General features: G+C 39.3%; 1 protein-coding gene across 1 annotated transcript in view; it reads left to right on the forward strand.

Moving 5' to 3' along the window:
- LOC145768554 (tubulin monoglutamylase TTLL4-like) overlaps positions 1-21,555 on the forward strand; it is a 98,947-nt gene extending 77,392 nt beyond the window's left edge. The window contains exons 18-21 of the mRNA XM_082580075.1: positions 2,059-2,147; positions 7,353-7,488; positions 15,867-15,971; positions 18,717-21,555. Of these exons, the coding sequence (XP_082436201.1) occupies positions 2,059-2,147; positions 7,353-7,488; positions 15,867-15,971; positions 18,717-18,831 (445 nt within the window). The 3' untranslated portion in view covers positions 18,832-21,555. The remainder of the gene's footprint in view (positions 1-2,058; positions 2,148-7,352; positions 7,489-15,866; positions 15,972-18,716) is intronic.
- The last annotated feature ends 1,206 nt before the right edge of the window (positions 21,556-22,761 follow it).

Below are 22,761 nucleotides of genomic sequence, written 5' to 3' on the forward strand. Positions count from 1 at the left end.
TTAAAAAGTCTGTAGAATTATTCGGTTAGGGGGGGGGGGGGGGCTGTTTTCCATGCAGCCCCAACAGATTCAAAAATTGCTGTTATGTATTCTGTAAAATACCAAAAGAGGTGGAGCTTCAAGGATATTTTTTAGCCAATCAGAGCACTTGAAATCCAAAATCTGGGGCTGCAAAGAATGTTGTCCCAAAGCCATGTTTCCAAACAAATTTTTAAATATTTTAATTTTCAATCCGCAATCCATAAGTGAAAAAAGTAATCGGGTCGGACAAACACAGAGGAAAACATATCTTCCCTTTTTTCTCTTTCTTTCAGGGGGGGCTGCAGCCCTGCAGCCCCATGGCACGAGCCGCCACTGAATTCCCTTTAACGGTAGCCATCTCCGTCCTGGCTCTGGTCGAGCGCTCTTCATTTATTTAATGCAGGGGTGACGGGCCACTTTGTCAATTACACATGAGTTATCGGGCCGCACAACTTTTTAATCGTAACCTACTATGAAATATTTTAGAAGCGACTCAAGATGTTATTCATGAAAAGTAACAAACGGCAGATGAAAGTAATAAAGCCCACACAGTTGCAATTATTTTACGTTGAATCGAAGCATACAACAGTAAAAAATAAAAACAAATCAACTTGAGCAAAAAGGATGGAGCAACAGTACTTGCTCTGATAATGAAGACAGTTTAATTTTCGAAGCGTTTGCTTTCATGTGAGTATGATTTCTTCTTTTTTTGGCTATCCTTTTTGCTTAAGTTGACTAAATGTTTCGACCATTATGCTCCGAAACAACAAATCAGTTGCTGAAATGGAGGTGATGTTGACATGAGTGAGCTCAACAGACAGCGCTTCGATGTCCTTCAGATTGAGCTTTGATGTTGATTGCACAACCAGTCCTTCTCTGACAAACATGGCGCTGCCATGTTTTTCATGCGGCCTTTCAATGACATTTTTCATGCCGTCCACCTGAGATCTTGGATCGTTTTCCCCTATGGTCTCTGCACAATTTGGAAATCAGAGCTTGCTTGGGTGCGGATACCCCTTCAGCGTTGAAAGATATTATGGTCGCCTCGTGACGTGACGTTGGCCTCTCTTCTTGCATCGTTGGCCTCTCTCCATAGCAAACGCTCCTTGGGCAAAGTGGAAAACATTAAATCGACTCCGAACCGGTGTTGGACGCACTAAGTCTGCATTGGTGGAGTGAGGCTACGGCACGGGCCCCGTTGCATGTATCTGTGGCACCGAGCCCCAAACAGCGGACCACCTTCTTGTTTGCACTCGGCTTGCTACCCGGTGCAGGAGATGGAACCTGTCAGTGTATAACTTCGTTGCGGAAGAATGTGTCAATCTGTGGTGTATCAACAAACTTTAGAAGACTCGATAAAAGAAGAAGTTAATGAAATTTCTTTTTCAAACAACAACAAAAAAGCCCATGCGAATCATACAGCTGAATCTATCTAATGCAGCATTGAAGCATAAAATAACATTGAAGCATTGAATTTTTTTGCTTAGTGGGATTTTAGGAAAGTTTTTTGCTTGACTGAGCGTTCAATATTAGGTCGAACAAACGATGTGATAATTTTCAAAATGCAAGGTAAAGTTGGTGAATATTATAGTGTTTTCTTAACTTTACCTTATAGCTTTCCTATTTTCTTACTTTAACACTGAACGTTAGTGTTTAGGGCAAGAAAACAGCAAAGGAATGGTGTACCAGTGATATCAAACAGCTTTGAGATGTCTTTTGTCTTTCATGCATAAGTGATTGTCAAATTGTTTTGCGTGCCACACAAAATTCTTTGACGGGCCGCATGCGGCCTGCTGGCCGCAGGTTCGTCACCTCTGATTTAATGCATCTCACCGCTCCTTATATTTAGTTAACTGCAACGATATTTTTCTTATGCAATATGTCAAAGCTGCATATTTAGCCATAAACACGAACGTCCTTTCTCCCTTGGCAATACAATATCTCATTTTCAATTGCTTGTTATCGACCATGATACTTCCGCCTCAGTGTGGCATCGTCAAAGTATAAGACGGTGGTTCATGTTGTGTTTATTTCTAGGAAATATCTTCAATTCTTTGAGCAACCGCGCTACTACAATGAACTTTTGAGCGCTTGGAGAGCCAAGTATCATTCCCAGGGGGTGAGGGGTAAGTAATTGGATCATGCTATAACGAACCCAACGAATTTGAATAGTAAATCATCCCAACGTGCACTGTACTGAACGAATGTTGATTAAACGTTATAGTCCAGTCAAAATACGGTTTGACCCAGAACAAATTCCAAGAAAGCGTTTTATGATTTTTTTTTATTACTATTATATGTGGGGAACAACATACTAAAAGTTTACCAAAGATTGATTACCACAAAGGTTCTAACTATGACGTCATAAGACGATGACAGCCATCGCACTAAAAATAACCAATATTTTCTTATTTCAAAGCTGTAGCTGTAGGTTACAGAAAAGTTTGCATTTTTTATACTATATATTTTAATTTAACAATTTTTATACAAAGTTTTATACTAACTACATGGACAGGCGAGGTCATGACGTCATCAATGATGTCATGACATGCATGTACATTTCTAAAAAATATAGAATACACAGTGCATTTTAATGGTCACTATTTTCATCATCAGACACTGCTTCCTCACTCATATTGTCACAATGCCCTTCTTGACATGGTCCGCATACCGTGAACAGATAAGTCCGTGTCTTTTGCAAGTGCACCGAACTGTACTACAATCACGAGAACAATTGCAGTGAATTATTTTCAAAAGTGTTTCTGGCGCAGGTGAAGTATCCATCATCACTGGAACTAGACTGTTGTTCTGCAATTCCCATCCCCATTCAGTAGTGTCCATGGCCTCATCATTGTCCATCCAAAGCATTACTTGGAGGTAACTCCGAAGGGCATGATACTTCGTTGCAGAGGAGGTTGGTGGCAGTCGTTCAGGTGTAACAAAGCTTTTGGCTGAACCAACTTTTTGGCAGAGACTAGAATACCTCATTGCAGACAGATTGTCTCCAGGTTTGCCCCCGAACAATGCCACCATCGCTTTACACCCAACGTCTTCAATCTCAGCTATGTTTTTCTTAGGTGTGGAAAACATCGTAGCACAGCTATTTAAGACAGAGTCTCCCTTCAAAACCTTGTGTAAAGCGAGTTTTTTTGCGATTCCAAAAACCGCGGAAGTGGTATCGCATCCCGTGAATACATGCAGGAACAGAAGACTGCTGCAGACATCGTTTCCAAGCAACTTCTTCATAACCTTAATGTCGTATACTGTTGCAGGACTCCCTTTATCCGAGTAGAAATAAAGCTTGTTGCCATCGCTGGTTGACGCGTGATGAAGTAACAACACTAATAGATCTGTATCTTCGCCAATGAGACTAGTACTTTTGTTGGATGACATTGACACTGCTGCCTTAACAATGTCCACATCTGCATCCTCCTCTGATTGTATTACGTGACAACCTCTGTTCTTCATGCGTTGTGAAATGAGATTGATAAGAGACTGTTTGTTCTCCACATTCGAAAGGAAATCCTCCTTTTTCCCGACAAATTTCGTTCCTTCAGCAATGTTCACTTTGTTACTTGTTCGATTTTTGCGCTGTCTCTGATGGGTAATGTCCTTAGTGTTTGGTCTTCCTATGTAACCATCAAATACTATCGTAGCCTTACCATATTGCTTTACTGTGAATGATGCATAGGCGTCAGCGATTGAACAATATGTTTTTCCTTCTGACCACTTCAGTCGATGGAGAAGAGAACCTCCGTCAAGAACATTATGTTCCACTTCTGGTACATCCTTGAGTACTGCGTCATCTGAACTCTGTTCTTTTATAGCAGCCATCAGTTGTGCTTTGTTTGGTTTGCGTAAAAGATGTTTTGCCTCAAAGAGGGATGGTGGGTATGGTGAAAGTTCATAGGCCATCATCTCATCAAGGGAAAGATGAGCAGTTTGAGACACCACAAGAAACCTTTGGAACAAAAGAGTGGGGTATATTGTTTTGTCCATAGCAACGTTAATTGCCACACTAGATGCCAGGGTCTTGGCTTTCATTGACCGACCGCTTGTACTGAACTGAAAACAGTGATTGACCCTCCATTGTTGCCACTATTTCTCTGCCAATGGTAAACAGGTTATGGACATTCACATCCTTATTTGCATTGACCCCGGTGATAATGTTGCGAAGAGACACTTCATCAGAAAAAGGTGAAAAGGTTTCGAGTTTATCTGCAACTTTCTCCAGGTCTTCACGATCTCTTCTCGTTCTTGACGTTCTTGCCTCCTTGTGTTGTTCACTAGTGACAAAGCTCTGGCGAGTGAAACCCTGTATTGTATCACTGTAGGAAGAGGACACTGGCACAAACAGAGTCCACAAGGCCCTCTGATGTTCGGACATTCCACTTCCTCTGGTGAGTCCTCCTGCAGTTTTTAGGGAGCGCATCAGAGCTTGCTCGATGACTAGGTCGCAACCCAAGCCTGCCCAGTACTGATCAGTACGCCTTACAACATGCAAGCCATTCATAAATCTATGGAACACTGATGACATATCATTTTCCAGAGTGGTCATTGACTGGAGGTAAAGGTAGGCGGACTTCACGTAGTTCCCATGCCCAGCAGCTGCAAAAATGGGCAAACATTCGGCTACAGCATGAAGGTGCATCAGCCAGGATCCTGTACGATCGGCCTCGATAAGCTCCCTTGCAATTCCTACCGTCTGTTGGTAATTCAGCCATACTTTACTGGTGCGAGAGTGAGCGGATAATCCATTTCTTTTGGTGGACAATTTCACTAAGGCAGGTAGAAGTGATGACCGAATTCAATTCACTGTCCCCTGTCAGTGTCCGAGCATACAACTGCTCAAGTTCTTGCAACAGGTCTGCAAAACCGGGATGGTCGCAAAGTACTTTGTCTGTAACTTGCTGTGTAAGACACTGATCAAGGAGGAGATGGCCACGAACTGCACACTGAACTGCCTTTCAGTCATGATGTGTTGCACAGCATTGTCACCGTAAATTGTTCCCAAGATCTCTTTGATTCCACTCCCATCCAACAACGTTCCTATGGCACCAATAAGATTCATCAATGTGTGGAAGCTCCCGAGCATCAGGACAACATCTTGAACCGGGCTGTCTTCAGGCACCTCGTGTTTGATTTTTGACGCTTTCCAGTAGAGTGGCTGATCGAATGTAACAACTGCAGCGGAGCAGTGTTTATCAGCAAGCTTGCATAGATACTCAAGAGTGGAGAAGATGCATTTGTCTCCGGAATACCTGTCAATTATGGCAGGAAGATTACCGAAAACGACCCCGGATGATCACAGTCTTTATGTAGCATGTGCATCATTCCATTCCAGCTCGGTGCAGGCTGTCTGAAGCGGAAAGACATCTCCCGCAATACATCAACCCGATGGTCAATGGCGTCGAGAAATGGCAAGGGCTTGAATGTTATGTTTCGGCGAGTGTGTTTTGCGAAACGGTATTCCCTTACCTCAACTCTGCTTTGTTCAACTATCTCCAAGTCCGCAGTCTTCCGTCTAAGAACAGTGCGACTGACCTTCCTTCCTGGAGTAACAGCAGCTACCATCCCCATGCCGTGGAAAGTCCCCTTCCCATCTAACGTGATGGTATTATGATCGACGTTGTCCGTAGCGAACAGCAGTGCCGTATCCAGTCTGTCTATGGTACCACCGAGTACATCCTTGCCAACAGAAGCGGCAGCGTTTTCCTCGAATCGCTGAACTTCCGAATATGATGAACAATATCCCATGGCTGAGAGACTGTCTACAAGAAATCGAGACCTGAAATGAGGATGTAGCTGGATTGCTAACCCAAGCTGCAATGGAGCTACTACAGCCCTGGGACGTACTGCCTGAACAACTGATTGTCCAATGCTTGCGACCTTCCTGTGAATGTCCTTTCCAACGAAGAGGTTTTCAAGCAAGCAACGCAAACTCAGGGGGAGATAATCTAAGGCAGACTCACATTCAAGCGAAGAAGTCTTCGGATATTCATCGGTTGAAGATGGGATCTTAGACTTGATATCACTCTTGATGAGTTTCGCCGCAGTCTCTATGATGGCTCTCTGCTGGGCTTCTTCATCCTTTTCCTTAATACTGAAATAGTCCTCAGGATTGTTCTTGTCTTTTCACGGAACGTTACATTGTTAGGCAACCCTTCACACTCTGCTATGAATAGCGAATCGCCATACTTCTCCTCCAGCTTATACCTCAGTCATTTATTACTATAGGCAGCACTGTCTCCTACAAGATACTCCGTCATTTTCTTTGCAAAATCTGTGACAGTCAGTTGCTCTTCATCGTTGTCCTCGAAAAAGGCACACATTCTCAAGAACGCTTGCTCTTGGTCCATGTTCATCGGCCTCCTTACCTTCCGCGGTTTCTTTGTAGTAGATCCACCACCATGACGCATAGGAATTCCGTAGTTTGTCCGAAAATTAATGTCACATGAACGATGATACAGACAGTCTGCAGCATGTAAGTCCTTCTCAAAGTACTCGATTATTCCTTGAATAGTGATTGTTCTGTCATCGTTATGCTGTTTGCAATGTGACAAGATGGACTTTACAAATCCATCCGTTTTAACAAAGCTATAGTCATCGAACTTAGCACTAGACCTTGTCTTCACCACTTCATGTCCACAGAAGAAACACTGCGTCGTGCTATCATAGGATCCAGTAGACACCCGTGTACCTCTCTTGGCAGGTGAACGATGAACGGAAGTAGCTTTCTTATCCAAGTCCATTTGCTTCTTGTTTATGTACTTCATACGACATCTCTTGTGCACCACTGCTCCAGCAGCTACCGCAGTGCTAACGCCCCTCTCAATACTGGCTTTATTGATCCCTTCAGCTCCTTTCGCACCAATCACCACTCTTTCTCCGTCATCTTCTGCTTCATGGCTGCATAAGGGGAAAGTTTCTTAACTTTCCATCATTATTATATAAGTTTTCTTATTTACATTTAAGTTATATACATTCTCAGCTCTGTAAGAAAAAAAAATCAATTGTTAGAACTGACAGAAACATTACTGCAATCTATTTATTACAGTCATCAATGAAATCATACACAGAAAACTATACAAAACATGACAGACACTGAAAGGCGAGTCGCCTTTAACGTTTTATAGCTTTGGCGGCCATATTTTTTGACGTCACATTTGGACCCTTTGTGGTAACCCTATTTTGGTAAACCTTTAGTATGTTTTTCCCTACATGTTATACTACCAAAAAAACAATAAAACGCTTTCTTGGAATTTGTTCAGGGTAAAGGTTTTTTTTCGTATTTTGACTGGACTATTAACTAAACAACAATGTACTTGCAGCGGTGTCTATATTAGAGTCATACTGTCGCAAGGGCCTGCATCTCCCACACTACGCCAGTGACCCGACCTTGGTCCCGGCTGACCACGTGTGGAGTGCTGCTGCTATCAGCCCACCCAAAGTATTACCGTCGCCCAGGTAGGTGGTATTCCGACAGTAGATAAAGTGTGGCTTGCTCTCAATGAATACTTGACAGAAAGCGGAAGGATATCATTATTTGATCATCTTTTTCTAGCTTAACGATGAAAGGAGTGAAATTTTCAAAAATTTGAAATGCTCTTTTTCAAGGTTAATTGAGTTGCTTCTGGATAAATGCAAAAGTAGACCCCCGGTTTAACTGAGTTCTGCTTTAATAGACTCGGTTTGACATGCTGTTCTCAAAACTAATCGAAAGATAACTTGAGGAAGGAAATTAAACGTAAACTTGTGAACCTGGCTGCGATGCAGAAACTAGAGCTGATCAAGAAGCTTGAAAAGGGATCAATGTTGTGAATATTCGTGATTAGTACAGGGTTAAAAACAAACAGTGTCGGACGTTAAAAAGAATAAAAAGCTAATGCTATACGCCTGCGCTTATTTCATCGATTCCTCATCTTCCAAGGTTGGTAAAGTGAAGAACAGAAATATATGAAAATGAGGAAGGAAAGACAGTTATGAGGTGGTATATTCAGGAACGGTCCATTGGAGTGAACGTGCGTTGGACTAAATTGTTGGCAGCTGCAGGCAAACTTGCTGCCCATATTGGCATCATGGATTTTAAAGGCAGTGATGGATGACTTTGGTGATTCCGAAGTCGTCACGGATTATTTAACCAAGTAGTTAGGGTGGTCCCGAAAATTCTTTTTAGAATTTTGTTACGACCATTGTCTACAATATGTTACTGCGCAAAATTTGGCTAGGATTGAACAGTGTTTAAAGGTGCCACATAACCATCACTCGACACAATGTAGTTTATCAATTATTTAAAGTCGATACGAACAACGCAGTGTCACCACCTTTCTGAGTTCAAACTTAAAACAGCTATTACTTCGTCGTCGTCGTATGAGCATCTGGGGCCGAAGGTCTGTCCTTTTACCACCCCAGATTTACGATGTTTCCGGACTACACTGGAAGGCTCCTCGAGAGCAGCCAGTTTTTGGTTTTATCATGCAAGACACTTAGTTCTTTCACTTCGTTAGGCGGGCTGAACGTGTTGCAGTAGTTGATAATGTCGTCAGTGGTCTGTTCCTCTGCTCAATATTCACAAAAAGAGAAAGAGGCCGTTTCGCATTGGTGCATGGTTGAGCGGAAATGTCTTGACGCCCGTACAAAGACGGTTGAGGCACGCCCATGCCTGTCTCGACGGCGTCAGACCGGTTGGACGGGTGTCGGCGTGGGGGATGAATGAGTGTAGTCTGGCTGTGCTTGACTTCCATTCTGAATTCCTTTTATTGTCCGCCCAATTAGGGGCAGAGATATTTTCTTCGTCAGCTTCGTTAAGCAGAAGGTGAACGGTGAACGGCTACTAGCTATTACTTGTTTGTGATTATCTAAATTCGTCTGTACTATGTTATAACGTCATATTCTTTATGCGTCAGCTTTAACAAAGTATTTATAGCCAACAAGCTTCTGGAAAGTTATTGCGGTGATCAGACAACGCTTGGAGGCATTGTCTTTGTGCTTCATCTTTTGACTGAAGATGGGTGTACCGCTACTCTTGAATTAAAACCTCTCAGCTGTGTCGCTAAGCGTTCCTAACTGCGCTTCTTACTTTTTTCCTGCATTGTAACCATCATTTGATGGTCTCTGCGACATTGGCAATGACAAGCAATCTGTTGACAACTGAGAGCCTTGAAGAACTACAAAAGATTTCACTGACACAAAGTCCTATCTCACTTGCTTCAATTTCTTCCATCTTCATGTTGGCTTGCAAGGCTTTCCAGGTTTATCGAGATTCCTTTCTTCAGCAATACTTTCATTAAAGAATGCAAATGTTACAACTTCTTCTCTCTGGTACCAAAGATGGTTGAGAAGTTTTGTGCATGCAATACTAAAGACATCGTTGTTGTTAGGGGCATATGTCAGTAATCGGCTTTGAGGCAAAGAAGGCCGGTGCTGTGTTTCTTGTTCTCACAACCGCTTACGGCACCATACGGCACCAAGGCCTCACCCGCAAACTGCCCAGCCTGCTCCCGGACAGGCACATGGTTCGCATGATCATGGAGCCCGTTTACAACAGAAATTTTACCTTCACTATTGGAAGTAAAATTGTAAATTACAGGTGTATAGAAACAGTAGAAAATTTGAGCAAAAAATCCTCTACTTTTTTCTGAGAACCTTTTTTTCAAGCTCTCGTTTTCAGCGACAAAACTAAATCAATTCTTTTCAGCTTTGCTCAGGGAAGGTTCAATATTTGAATTGCCACATTGAATCAGTTTTTGTTTGAAAATATAGCAATTTCTTCAGGTTTTGATAAAAGGTAATATGAAAGTAACGGAAATTAACAGGCGTTGGTTTGAACTAGTTTCAAACATACAAGATTTAAAAATATAAAGTCGTCTTAGCAGTTATTTTTCTTAAACTACATAGTGTCACTATTCTTTCTAGTTCTTACACGTAAAGAGACTTTGAAAAGATTGATGACGTAGTTTATTGGGATATCAAACAACAGCCAAATAGATGTTCGAATAATTCTACTTGTGAGATGATAGATGAAAATTCTTAAGCGGATGAATGGTCCATCACTTTCAGCACATAAACAAATCTAATTGTGAACAGCAAACGACTTCGTTGATTTCAAAATAAATATACACTACTACTTGCAACAGCTACTTTAAACTTGGCAATAACTTCCACTTTTACAGTCTATTCAGTATCGGGTGGAACTCTACAATCTTCTTTAATACACTTTTCATTACACTTCTAATTGCCATAATACACAATTCTCAACACAATTCTCATAACAATATTGTAAACAAATCAGGCGGCTATTGATAACAGGTTTGCTTGGACCAGAAGCTTCCAGAGACTAGGGTAATATTACATCACAATAAAATAATTCATTCCTCTGGTCAACAAGTCTTTTTGGTTAACAAGTCAAAGAAGTTTCCAGAATCCACTACTATAAGGAGTTTCAATGTGTATCCTTGCTAATGGTCCTTGTACTAAAGTATTACCAATTGACATCACATGGCCAACTTTTCCAGTTAATAGACTTGCTTTTACTAAACCCCCCTCACCATTATGCTCGTAAACACAGTATCACGTAAAACTTTAACTTCTTTGTCTCCAAAACTGCTCCGGTCACTACTGGCAGATAACCATCAGGTATTATTTTTCCATACGCACCTTTTATCACTTTCTTTTCCGTTTTATTCTCTAATGAATTATCATTTTCATCCGATATCTCCTCCTCAAACAATGGTTCATGAATTACTATGGTGCATCACTGCATCCTCCTCGATAAGTGTCCGTATCTCTTTCATATCTCCCAGATTAGTGAGTAGCCTACTTTACGGTAACGACTTGTCTCTACGTTCCTTTGCTTCGTGTCGTTGCTTATTGCATTGATTGCACCCGTTCAAGAATTCATTCTATAACAAGAATTCATTCCTCTGGTCAACAAGTCTTTTGGTCAACAATAGGAAGTTTCCAGAATGCCTTGTACACAGAAACTTTTTAGAAGCAGATTTCACAATAACAGATCGCATAGCTAAAGTAAAATAATAATAATAATCATGCTTTTAGGTTACTATCGGTTACTAAGGTTACTTAACGTTACTAAGGTTAAGGTTACTATGGTTACTAAGGTTACTTAAGGTTACTAAGATTACTATAAGGTTACTATCGGTCATTAATCGTCGAAACACCACAACAGAAATACGCAACAAAATAGTTCACCCATTCTAGAACAAAAACGTAGCTTACCGCAGGACTACGCATTTTACTACGCAGAAAAATTAGAATGTAAGTGTTTGCTCAATGAAGACACCATCGTCGTAGATAGATGATAATTCCTCCCATGGAATGTGATCAAAGATTACGTACCTTAAACATTTTATCTTTTGTTTGAAATGCACATGAACACATTTTTAAGCTAACATAGACTTCACAAACTAAATGTGCCTTAGTTAGTGCCTTTAGGCCAGGGGTTTCTACAGGAGCAAAACTTATTTCACAGGTACAGGGGAGTGAAAAGACAATCATATCACTTCTTAAGCTTCGAAATTGTGTAAATCGAGATGAAAATAGCCTTAATTTAAATAGCCTTATTTGGGGAAAAATAGCTGGAAGAAAATGAAGGCCCGCACAAAAAATGGAAAAGGGCCGCACGTTACCCACCCATGCTTTAGGCTAATTGTTTGTTCTCTCAACATGGGGTTAGACGAAAATTTTGTTGAATAGTTTTTCGTCCAATACAATTCTCACAAAGTATCTACAAGTGGATCATTTCAATACAGTTCAATTCAAGAACGACAAAGTAAACACACGATTTGGCAACAACAAAACTACAAGATGGCAAAACCAAAGTAAGATTTAATATATGCATCGATAAAACAGTGCGTCAGGAAAACACTAAATGCGCAGCCTCCAAACCAAGAAAAAAGAGAGAAAAAATAAAACTTTCGTTTCGTCGCTTGCAAAAATAGGCATACAGTTTCAAAAGTAGTTATCTTATAATTGTATAGGTTTCTCTTTTTGCATTGTAAAATATCCAAAACTTAGGCAGTAAAGATCACATAATTTTACAGCCAGAAACTTGGCTGACTAAATAGCCTTAGAGCATGCTGATTGATGTGAGTCTCTGCTTTGCACATCTGCTGTGATATATTTTGTGTTTAATCGTGATGCGAACCATTTTGCGTTTGATACAAAATACCAATTAAAGAACGTTCCGATTTCCGATACTTCCACCGGGCATATTTTTCAATGTATTCACTGAGTGAGACGTATGCAACAGCATGCTTCAAAGGTATCTTCAAATCGTGTTAACACTTGTTCCAAATTTAGTGAGCACTAACCGCTCACATCGACGCTTTTAGATAATAAAAAGACTTACGTAGTTGTGTTGTAAAGACGAAGCGATTGTGACAAGTGACAACTATTCCAGAGAGCAAAATCCGTCATTTTTACTGTGATTTAATGTCTGCAGATGTTGACTCAATGTTAAATTGACGGATTTTGCTCTCTGGGTGATAATACTTAGTGAAGGACATAAAAAATAACAAACGTGGTATTGTGACGTTCTTACGACACAAACAAGTAGTAAAAATAAAACCCGATGTATCCGAATGTATCCTAGCAACTTGACTCCACACAATTTCATTTAGACTTACTTCACTTTTTCAAACTTAACTTGCCGCTACAAAAGTAGTAAAACCGCTCAACACCAGACATCGCGTATGCAAGAAATGAAAGCACTTTTATTTCACATTTCGAGCGATTAGTTTCTAGTTAATGCCATAACAAGGGATGGCAAACTATTTGAGTTTCTTTTAATTTTTTCAAACGTTTCAATCATCAATCAAATAGATAAAATAGATATAGATAAGATAAAATAAAATAGATTTCTGTGTTAGGTAGATCACCCATTTGAGGAAGTGTCATAGTACCAGATCACCTTTTCCAGTTAGTTTTTCTCACTTTCGAATCATCAATCAATCATTTTATTTTTCGTCATTAACTCGTCCGGGACGAAAAAGATACTGACTACAAAAATCGATATAGACCTACCAGCACGTTAATGAACGGGAAAAGGCGGCAAAACCTTGAAATATTGCTTTGTTGCTCAATTTATGATGAAAGCAATAGAGATGTTCAAAGCACTGCTTTATGTTGCTAAACTTCATTTTGATTTCGTTTGGACATCACGAAACCTTGCAACGACATGGAATAACAGTTGCAAAAGAAAGTTTTAAGACAAGCTAAGTGTAAACATACAAGAGAAAGCGGGTAGGAAAAAACATCCTTTCAACATCGTGAGACGTTGAAACCAAAATAACCTAATTCCTCCGTAAAACCACGGAACTGACAATTCTGGTTCTCATCCACAGAGGTCACAGAATTCCACGCTACTTTTTTGCAGGAGATGGTTTTTTAATTTCTTTAAATTCGGTTTTTACATTTCGGGTTTTATTTTAACACGGTCTTCATAAGCGGTAACAGAAGTAGAAGTTGATGTCAGGCAATCTCTGTGTGGACTTCTCGATTATCGTCTAAGACAGTAAACAGCAAACCAGCTTTCATGTGGAGTCATGTGTCAGTAATTAAGCATTGTGCCAACTGCTAAAGCGGACTAATAAAGTTACAATATAAAACTAGCTGAGTCAATCACATGAAAATACTGACTTGACTTGAGGGCATCAAAGATACACGGCTATTGCTTACTTTCAATTTGATTTTTGATTGCTGACGCGAAAATGAAAAGAACGATAAAGTAAACACACGAATTTGGTACCAACAAAAGGAAAGATGGTAAAACCAAAACTTTTAAAATATGCATCGCTAAACAGTTTTGAAATTAATATTTTTAATTTGCACAGCCACCAAACCTACTTATCAGGAATTAAAAGTTAAAATGCAGTTGGCAAACACAGTCATTCCCGTAAAAACAAAACAATAAAAGACAACTTATTATGATGCTAAAGTTAGAGTGAGCGGTCGTTATTACTGCAGAAAAAAAAAACAAGCAACAACAACACAAAACATACTGAACAAAAAAGACTTTGAGGCAGACCTGTCCTACACCAGTGATCACTTAAAGCAAGCTGACTAAATATAAATAAATTCAAGCAAAATTTGACTGAGTGAATCTTGTATACGATATTTGTAGAAGATCACTGGTATAGCCCACAATACCCATTCGAAGTTCGTTAAACACGGCTTCTCCATTAAACGAAGCCTGTATGTATGATATAGATATTACATTGTAAGAATACGTACTAAAATCTGAATAGTTTTGCTTATTTAAATTATTCTACTTAATGACAAGTAAAAATTCAGCACATTTTCATCTGCCTCATCGCCTTTCATCCGCATAAGTGCGTACCATCCCACGGGTTAAAAAGCACTGGCTAAAAGATGAAGACGCGGAGGCTAACTTTCAAGAATTTGAAGCACAAGATTTTTGCAATGTGTTGCGGCGTGATGGGGAGGTATCCACCTCTATTGATGACAGAACTGATTGGCTGGATGAATTCGATCTAGACCCAGGGCATGAGGTTTTAAGTATTGCTGAAATATTTGCGTCTGTGGTGGATGGTGAAAAAGAAACCAGCGATAAGGAAGAGACGATAGCAGTCTCCAAATTGTATCAATGCCCGTCCGCCGAGTGGTGAGAACGCTGGAATGGCAATCGAAAGGACGCAGGTTTGACACCGCTCAAGAGCATGCGGCTATGTCTTTGACAGGACACTTAAAGGCATGCCTGAAAGTGGACACGAAGATTATCTTCCTTGCCTTCCCGTCCACTTAATCTAAATCTTCAACCACCAGGTGTAAGCCTGGATACGACAAACAAACAAAATGCCCTATCATTGATTAATTATTCTTCCTACAGCCAGCCACCAGAAATAAAACACCAGTATGGGTACCTCTTTAATACCAGGGAGCTTGTCGTTAAAGAGCATTATATGGGAGCCCATCAGACCAAGATCAGCAGTTTTTGTCTCTAGTCTCCCTACTCAACCTGGCGCTTCTGGCAATCCATCTCCCTTGAACACCCCTCCTGTCTTTGAGAATTGAAACTGAATAATGCTGCTTTATATCGCAATAATTATAACATCATTTCTGAGAATGATGTCCAGAAGGATGGGAATAATGAAATGGTCATTCATGTCTGACACTAATTAATGGACATTGATCATCTAAGTCATGTTTTACATACTGTAGATATGCTTTGTCGTGCAGGTATACTGTACACTGTACAGCTTGTAAAATGCAGAGCAAACTTTTTCCAGTTAAGTTGTGTTAAATTTTCTTATTAAACACGAATAGTTGCAGTGTATTTATGCACAGTATAACCATGTTTAATACGCAAAAATATAATCACAGTAGTGTTGCGTCACTAGCGTGATGGTAGTTGATATAGCTTAGGTTGACAGTAACAGTTATACAGATTATACAGTACACTGCATAGCTGTGCTAAAGAGTAAGAGCTTATGGTATTTTGGAAGAGCAGACTTATTTCCAGCAACTGACTACCGCCGATCCGCATTTGTCCGTTAAATTGAGGGTTGACTGTAATCTACAAACGTAATGAGAAAGTTAAAACTTGTCAATTTGAAAGCGGGCGATTTAATAAGCGGCACATTTCAAAGATATGCCATGTATAGAACACTAAATAAATGAATAAACTGTATTTTTCGTGGCTCTGTATGTTGATTATAATAAGTATATTATCTGGGGATTTGTTCGGTGAATAGTTCGGTATAATGTAGGAACATTCAGTAGTGAAGTTTGCTATAAACTCTTTTCATGTTCATTTCAATAACAATACTTCCTTCCGTGCTACCACAAATTCTGTTGTGATTTTACAGAACAGACGCCAGAATGCTGCCGTTTGTCGCGAAGCCTCCATCGGCCTTCATGCCCACCCCTCGCTCTCTAACAATCGTCACGTCAGCATTGTCGTCTACACTAAGGTGAATGTCGGGTTTATTTTCATATTATTTGGGTAGTTGCATTTGTGGTTGGCATCTGACTTGGTAAAGGTTTTTCTTAAACATTGTAGAAAGATCTTATAGTGCAGTAAAGTTGGCCCAAAATTTACAAATTCTAAGACGTGGGGTTGGTCGGTCAAAGTTAGCTCGGGAAAACAGAGTACAGAAAGATCGTCGAGAATGGAATTTATTGGGATCTGACCCTTGCGACCGTGAGAAGTGGAGATCCGATGTGAAATTTGCCATGCGTGGCGAGCCAGTCATCTGGAGTGGGGCCTACAAGTGTTGATATTCCCCATAAAACTTGCACGTTGAAAACAAAACTCGACGATGATGATGATCATAACAATTTTACATACTTATTACAGTCTTTGGACTCATACTGTTGACAGTTAAAGTGTACTAAGAGAAAAAGAGCAATACTGATGTTCCAATCGCAGGGAACTGCTTCAGGCAAAACTGATTCTCTTGCTGCTTTCTATCGTGTTGACCACAAAATTTTGCGGCTGGTTGCAGTTTTTAAATTCAGATGGATCATTTATAGTTTAGGACAGGGATGTCCAACCTGCGGGCCGCACTGCGGCCCGCCTGAGATTTTTGTGCGGCCCGCCAATCATTTCCACTCCAAGTAGTATTTTGAACTTGGAATCTTAGCCTGATTAAAATGTATCAGTCAGTTTTTAAGGGCGTAGTAGGCTAATAGTATGGGAGCAACAGGATTATATATAGGCTAAGTCCGATGGCTCAGTAGAGCAGCCACCTTAAAAAGATTTAAAATATTGTTACCCGAAATAAAACAGTTCATGGAGAAAAAGAAATAAAATGTGAACTTGATAGAAAATGAAGAATGGTTGAATCATTTGTCTTTCTTGGTTGACATCACAGAAATGCTAGCTGAGCTCAATTTGCATTTACAAGGGAAAGGTCAGTTGTGTAATGTTCGAGCGAATAAGTAGCTGTACCAGGAAATTAAAACTTTTCATAGCACAACTGAAAGCTGGCACAATTGTATATTTTTATAGTCTATCTGTAAGAGCTCAAGACATCTGTAAACTATGAAAAGTATGCTAAGTTATATGAATTACTGGTTTGCTTGTAGAATCGAAGATTTGCTTGAAGAATTTATAGTCCGATTTTATGACTTCAAAAAGATTGAAATTGAATTAAAATTATTCAGTGACCCATTTTCATATCAGTGTGATAAAGCGCCATCCGAATTCCAACTTGAACTGATTGAAGTGCAAAGTCGAAAAAGTTTGAAAACTTTCCACAGAGAACACACTCTTCCTTTATTTTATAAAGAATTGCATTCATGTAATGAATTTGTAATAATAAATTAGTTAGTTTGTCCAGAAAATTATTGTGCATGTGAGGCAGCACATATTGTTGCGAGCAGTCATTTTCATCCATGAGAAACATAAAAAACTGCAGAAAGAAACAGACTGACGGACAAACACTTAGCAAACATCCTAAGAATCAAGACAACGTCCTTTAATGCAAATGTTGATAACATCTTAGCTGGAAAACAATGTCAAAAACATTGTAGAAATAAATTTTTGTTTCTTTCTATGTGTGTGTTATTTGTTCCTATTTTCAAAGATGAAATTAATTTTAGTTTTAGTTTTTAATTGTTACTTTATGTACCCGTTTTTCTTGAAATTTCTGCGGCCCATTGAATTATTTCAGGTGACAATGCGGCTCACCATAATAAAAGGTTGGACATCCCTGGTTTAGGATAAACAAAACAAAAACGCGAAAATTCATTAGCAACAGTTAAAAAGAAATTATTTTTAGTATTTGTCGGCAATGGTCCTTTAATGTCAATACTCAATCGTCCAAATGACTTGTAGCGGCACAGTCAGTAGTAATCCGCTCATACAGAACTATAGTAAGTACAGCGACATCCGGTGCACGATAGTGGTGGGGATGACCTAAGAACAATATGTATAGCAGTTTGTTGCAGTATGAAGTAGAATTGACACCGTCAGAACAAAAGGGGGATAACTGATCTGACACCCAAAATTAAACCATTAATAGAATGTAGCACAGAACTTCAGATCGCTGATAGAAATCAAACTTAAAAACTGATACCCATACCAATGCATGCTAGTATACTAATATCCTGTTGAACGATCATACTGCCATCTAGATACACTGAAGTATACTCTCTGGTATGTATCGATGCATATTGTTACATATTGAATTATTGTTGTTGTGAAACAAAACGCTGGTCCAAGGTTGCCAGATGATTTCAAAATTTCCCGTCCAATTGCCACTGAAAAGTAACCCAATCGCAACAAGCAATAAAACAAACTCAAAAATAGCCAAAAATATGACGAATGTGTGCAAAGTATAGTCAACATATACAAAAATGGTAAAAATGGAACGAAACCGAACAAAAATAACACGCCTGCCAAAATTTCCCATGACTCCAAAATAAAACTAGCCCGATTCCATGGGAAAACCGCGGAACTGGCAACTCTGCGCTGGTCACTCGAGTTACAGAAACTCGTTTTGATTAAAGACGTGTAGCCGCGACACATTGATTATAAGCAGCACATACCAAAGTAACAACGTGAGCGAACGCAAAACTATGTACAGTATAATGTAACGCAATTGCAAAAATGCGGCCATGCACTCTGTGGAATTTCAATCATAAGGGTTGTGAAAAAAAGCAAGGCGCCGTGAGAAACACAGGAATGAACTATTTGAACTTTTTGTTTTCAGCCGAAATAGATCAGCAAAGACACAGAAAAATGTCCCAGGCATGTACGGTGATTCCCCAACTGCGATAATTGCAAAGCACGTCTCATCCGTTCCTTCCCATGACAATGACATATAAGATGGTTTCTCCACAGGCCACTTGGACTACAAACTAGGCCACTTGGACTACCCAATCACCCTTTGCGGAAACTGATGTCGTACAAACCCTAATGGCGTTTACTTTTCCGTCATAAAATATCTCAGACAACCACTCTTTTTGGTCCATATCTTTACCAGATCGGGTACGGACGTGACCAGATCAAGATCTGGTAAAGTGGCTGTCTGGGATTAATGTCACGAGAGAAGGAGTGCCTTCGTGAAATGCTTGAAAAAAATTTATAAATGGTTTTCATAAAATCCAGATAAAATCCTAATTTTTTTGTACCTGCTTGGTGAAAAGCGTGACAGTATACCTGTCTTGGCCAACCGAGAGATTCACTTGTGCCATTTGTTGTTAGCGTTAGTAACTTGGTTACCCTGTACAGTTCCGTTTTTTTTTAACAGTATAGCAATTTATTGTATTTTATTTGATGCAGAGGACACAGTTGTCTCTACTCTGTGAGTTTTGTGTATATACAATTATACATCTACAACTATGTGTATCTATGACAACTTGTTCTATGAGCAAATGTGCAAAAAGTTTCCAAAACTGTTATTAGTTTGATCATTTTATTGGGAAAAGCAAATGTTATGTTGTTGCTTTTTTCAAGGTTCGTATATCAAAACCAGTTGCGAATTTTGGACACTTTTTTAATAATATATTTCTTTGTTATATCATATCTACAGCGTAATATATTGGCAGCATCCGTTGCATAGAACCAGCTCAGAAAGAAATGTTGACTGAACATGGCATTTCTCATTTCTTTCAAGACAAATAAATTATTTCTAATGATCCATGCCGAACTATCCCTTCTTCAGGTGGGTTGAAAACATGTCGGTCTGAATCAATTCCTTTTCAAAACACTGGACAGACCTTCTAGTAGAGGGGTGCCCAAAGTTTTGTAGCCATGGTCGGCATTTTGCTATGCGCAGGTTTTGCCGACTCGCATTAAATTTTTCTCTCATTTTTGTCCTTGAAATTCGGCCTTAACTTTAAATTGTATACTGTAGGGCAGGAGTATACCTGTGCAACCTTACTGCCGGTCTAATCCGAGTATCCATGTTAGACCGTGAGCCAAACTTGCATTTCTCATAAACTATTCCTACCACGAAAAGAAAGTAATTTGGTTAATTTTAAAACCAACATTAAACTTTTCAAAATCGATTTCATGTGAACTTTGAAGCTGACTTGCATTCCCAATCAGTTTAAGACAAAAGTAGCTGTAGCGCACGCTACCTTTTCATCGACTGGTAGTGTTGGCGCGCTACTTTCAAAGTAGCAGATGCCCACCTCCGTCAACTACTAAATTTTCTTCATCATAATCGATATAACTTAAGTAGGGTATGGGCCCGGACGCGAAATTTTTTTCCTAGGAACTTTCTGTCTCATTTGCATATTTTTGTAAGTTTAGCCATTACTGGTTACTGAGCGGCGCGCGTAACTATTTTTACCGATTTTCGCCCTCACAGCAGCCGATTTTCGCCCTCCAGGTCCAAATTTAAACATTGAACTTGAAAAAGTACGTAGCCTGGAGACACACCTAGTCTAATCAAGTTTAAAAAAGTTGAGAAAAGAAATTGATTGTGGTCACTAGTCTCAAAGTAAGATTTTCCGAATTGATTAAGAATTAACCCTAACCCAGTAGCCCTAACCTTACTTTTTTTGAAAAGGTTTTGTGCACCGCAAAAATGAATGTAGGGCTAAAGAAAAAAAATTGGCTTTGACGAGCGTCCAACCGATGTTCTCACGATTATAAGGCAAAAGACGAAACCACTGCCAAACGAAAAATGTTTGCATTCACACGATATAAATACAAACTCTATGCAAAGTAGCAAAAAGTTCGTGGGAAAAAAATTTCGCGGCCTGGACAGAGGCCGCGGATATAGTTTGCATGTCGCACTTTGGGCACCCCTATTCCAGTAGAATATCTAATTTTTTTTTTTCTGAAATGTATGTCCCTTTATGTGACATTTATTTTCGTTTGTGTACTTTCTATAGTTTTGAGTCAACGATCTGTGCCTTTGTATCACAATACAACACAAAACGCTTGTGTTGAGCAGACATTTTGCTCATTTTGGACATGCAAGGCTTTCATTGGTTTTTGGCATGGACGTCTAACTCTAATATGATGAAGATGTTCAACTTGACTGCCTCCATGCAATTGTTTTTCGTTTCTGCACATTGATATGTATTCTTCATAATTTACAAATTTAGCATTTTTTGTTGTATCCAGGCTTTCACCAGGTGGTTAAAGATTTAAATTAATGAATGGGAAGGGAAGGAATCCAATCTTTATGTCTTTCAGTGTCGTGCCAAAAACACAGTCATATGCTCTTGAGCGTCGTACCAGGGGACTCACCACTCGGCTATGCATCGTTGTATGAACAAGTTATATTATCGTTTTTTGTTATTTTTGTCGATTTTGATCCTTGCAGCCAGGTTTTACCTACGATCTCACTGTGTTTTGACCTGTATTCTTATTTTGAATTTCAGTTTTCCGATTGATGTTTTCTGAAATTATTCTGGCTATGTGCAACATGACAATATTCTTAGGAATTATCAAAGAAAATTACTCTTTAGATGCCAAATCTGATATCAATATTTGTAACTTCGATGAAAATTTTAGTCTGTTTATTGATTTTGTGTTTATTTTTTCTTTCTACAGCTCTATCGTTACCAATAGTAAAATATTTCAATACTAGGCTACTCTAGTGCATTGAAGCAGAGATTGAAGTTTTCTTCTTCCTGACCTTGCAAATGCTCTTTATTTAGTGCCATTTTATGGGCGATGCAGGGACGTAGAATTAAATATTGACGTAAAAGTTAGATTTCTTGATTATTTTGTCTCGTCATTTAGGACACGAAAACCTACCTTCCTAGTGAAAATGTAGCGGATATTGATGATATAATTCTCGCCTTCTCGTCACTTCTAAACGTTGCTTCCGCTTTTTTAGATCAGAACTCCATACAGAGATTTAACCCTGCGCTTAGCTAAGCAGAAATTGTCATTTTTATAATCCAACCACTCCACTATGAAATCTAACTTGTGAAAGTGCCAAATTAAACGAGAATTAGGCATTGCAAGGGCTCGAGATGATTTTTTTCAGTACTTCTACATCCGATGTTATTCGCAAGGGTATGACGTCCAGCGAAAATATGCAACTCCGACTCTGATTTTTCAACTGGCCGACCCTGGCTTCAGTGTTGCCAGAACTTTTACATTTTGTCCTGTTTCACTTTCTTTATATTAATTTCCCTTAAGTTTTCATCGAAATTGAAACTCTATTTTGCTCTATCGCATCAGGGTTTTGAGTTATTTACATTTTGTCATTCCAAATTTATCAAAATTAGTTATAAATAGTCAAATTTTATTTGTCCAAAAAAAACCAAATCGCTGTGATAGCAGTCTAGTTAAGCTAAGCAGATCTTGGTTTCATGATCTCATGCTCAGTCCCGAATTTTTTTTGTGTTTGTTCTTGTTGGCATGTATTTCTGATCCTCAGCTCTATTTCCTATGACGTTTTTTGGCCATGGTTGACCTGTGGACGGTGGGAGGGTCGGTTCGACACTAGCACTTTGAGCTCGTGTAACTCAAAAACTACGCAAGATAAATCAATCAAATTTTCACATGGTGCAGATAATTTATCTGACAACACAGCATCGAAAATCTTTTGCTATTTGTTTAACAATACAACTTGAAAAATCAAATTATTTGATGGTTGGTCATGTTTTTCATTTGATTTGAGAAATCGCTTCTTAAGTTACCTTATGATGGAGTATGACGGGGCAATTCTTTTGTATTCAATTTTAATCTTTTACAAGTGGACGTGGTCCACGCTTCACCCAATGAAATCGTAATTGGCGACCGATTTGCGTTTGCTTGTTATTTTGCCGGAGGTATTGTAAAAA

The sequence above is a fragment of the Aplidium turbinatum genome, chromosome 4 (assembly GCF_918807975.1).
Source record: "Aplidium turbinatum chromosome 4, kaAplTurb1.1, whole genome shotgun sequence".
NCBI classification, from domain to species: domain Eukaryota; kingdom Metazoa; phylum Chordata; class Ascidiacea; order Aplousobranchia; family Polyclinidae; genus Aplidium; species Aplidium turbinatum.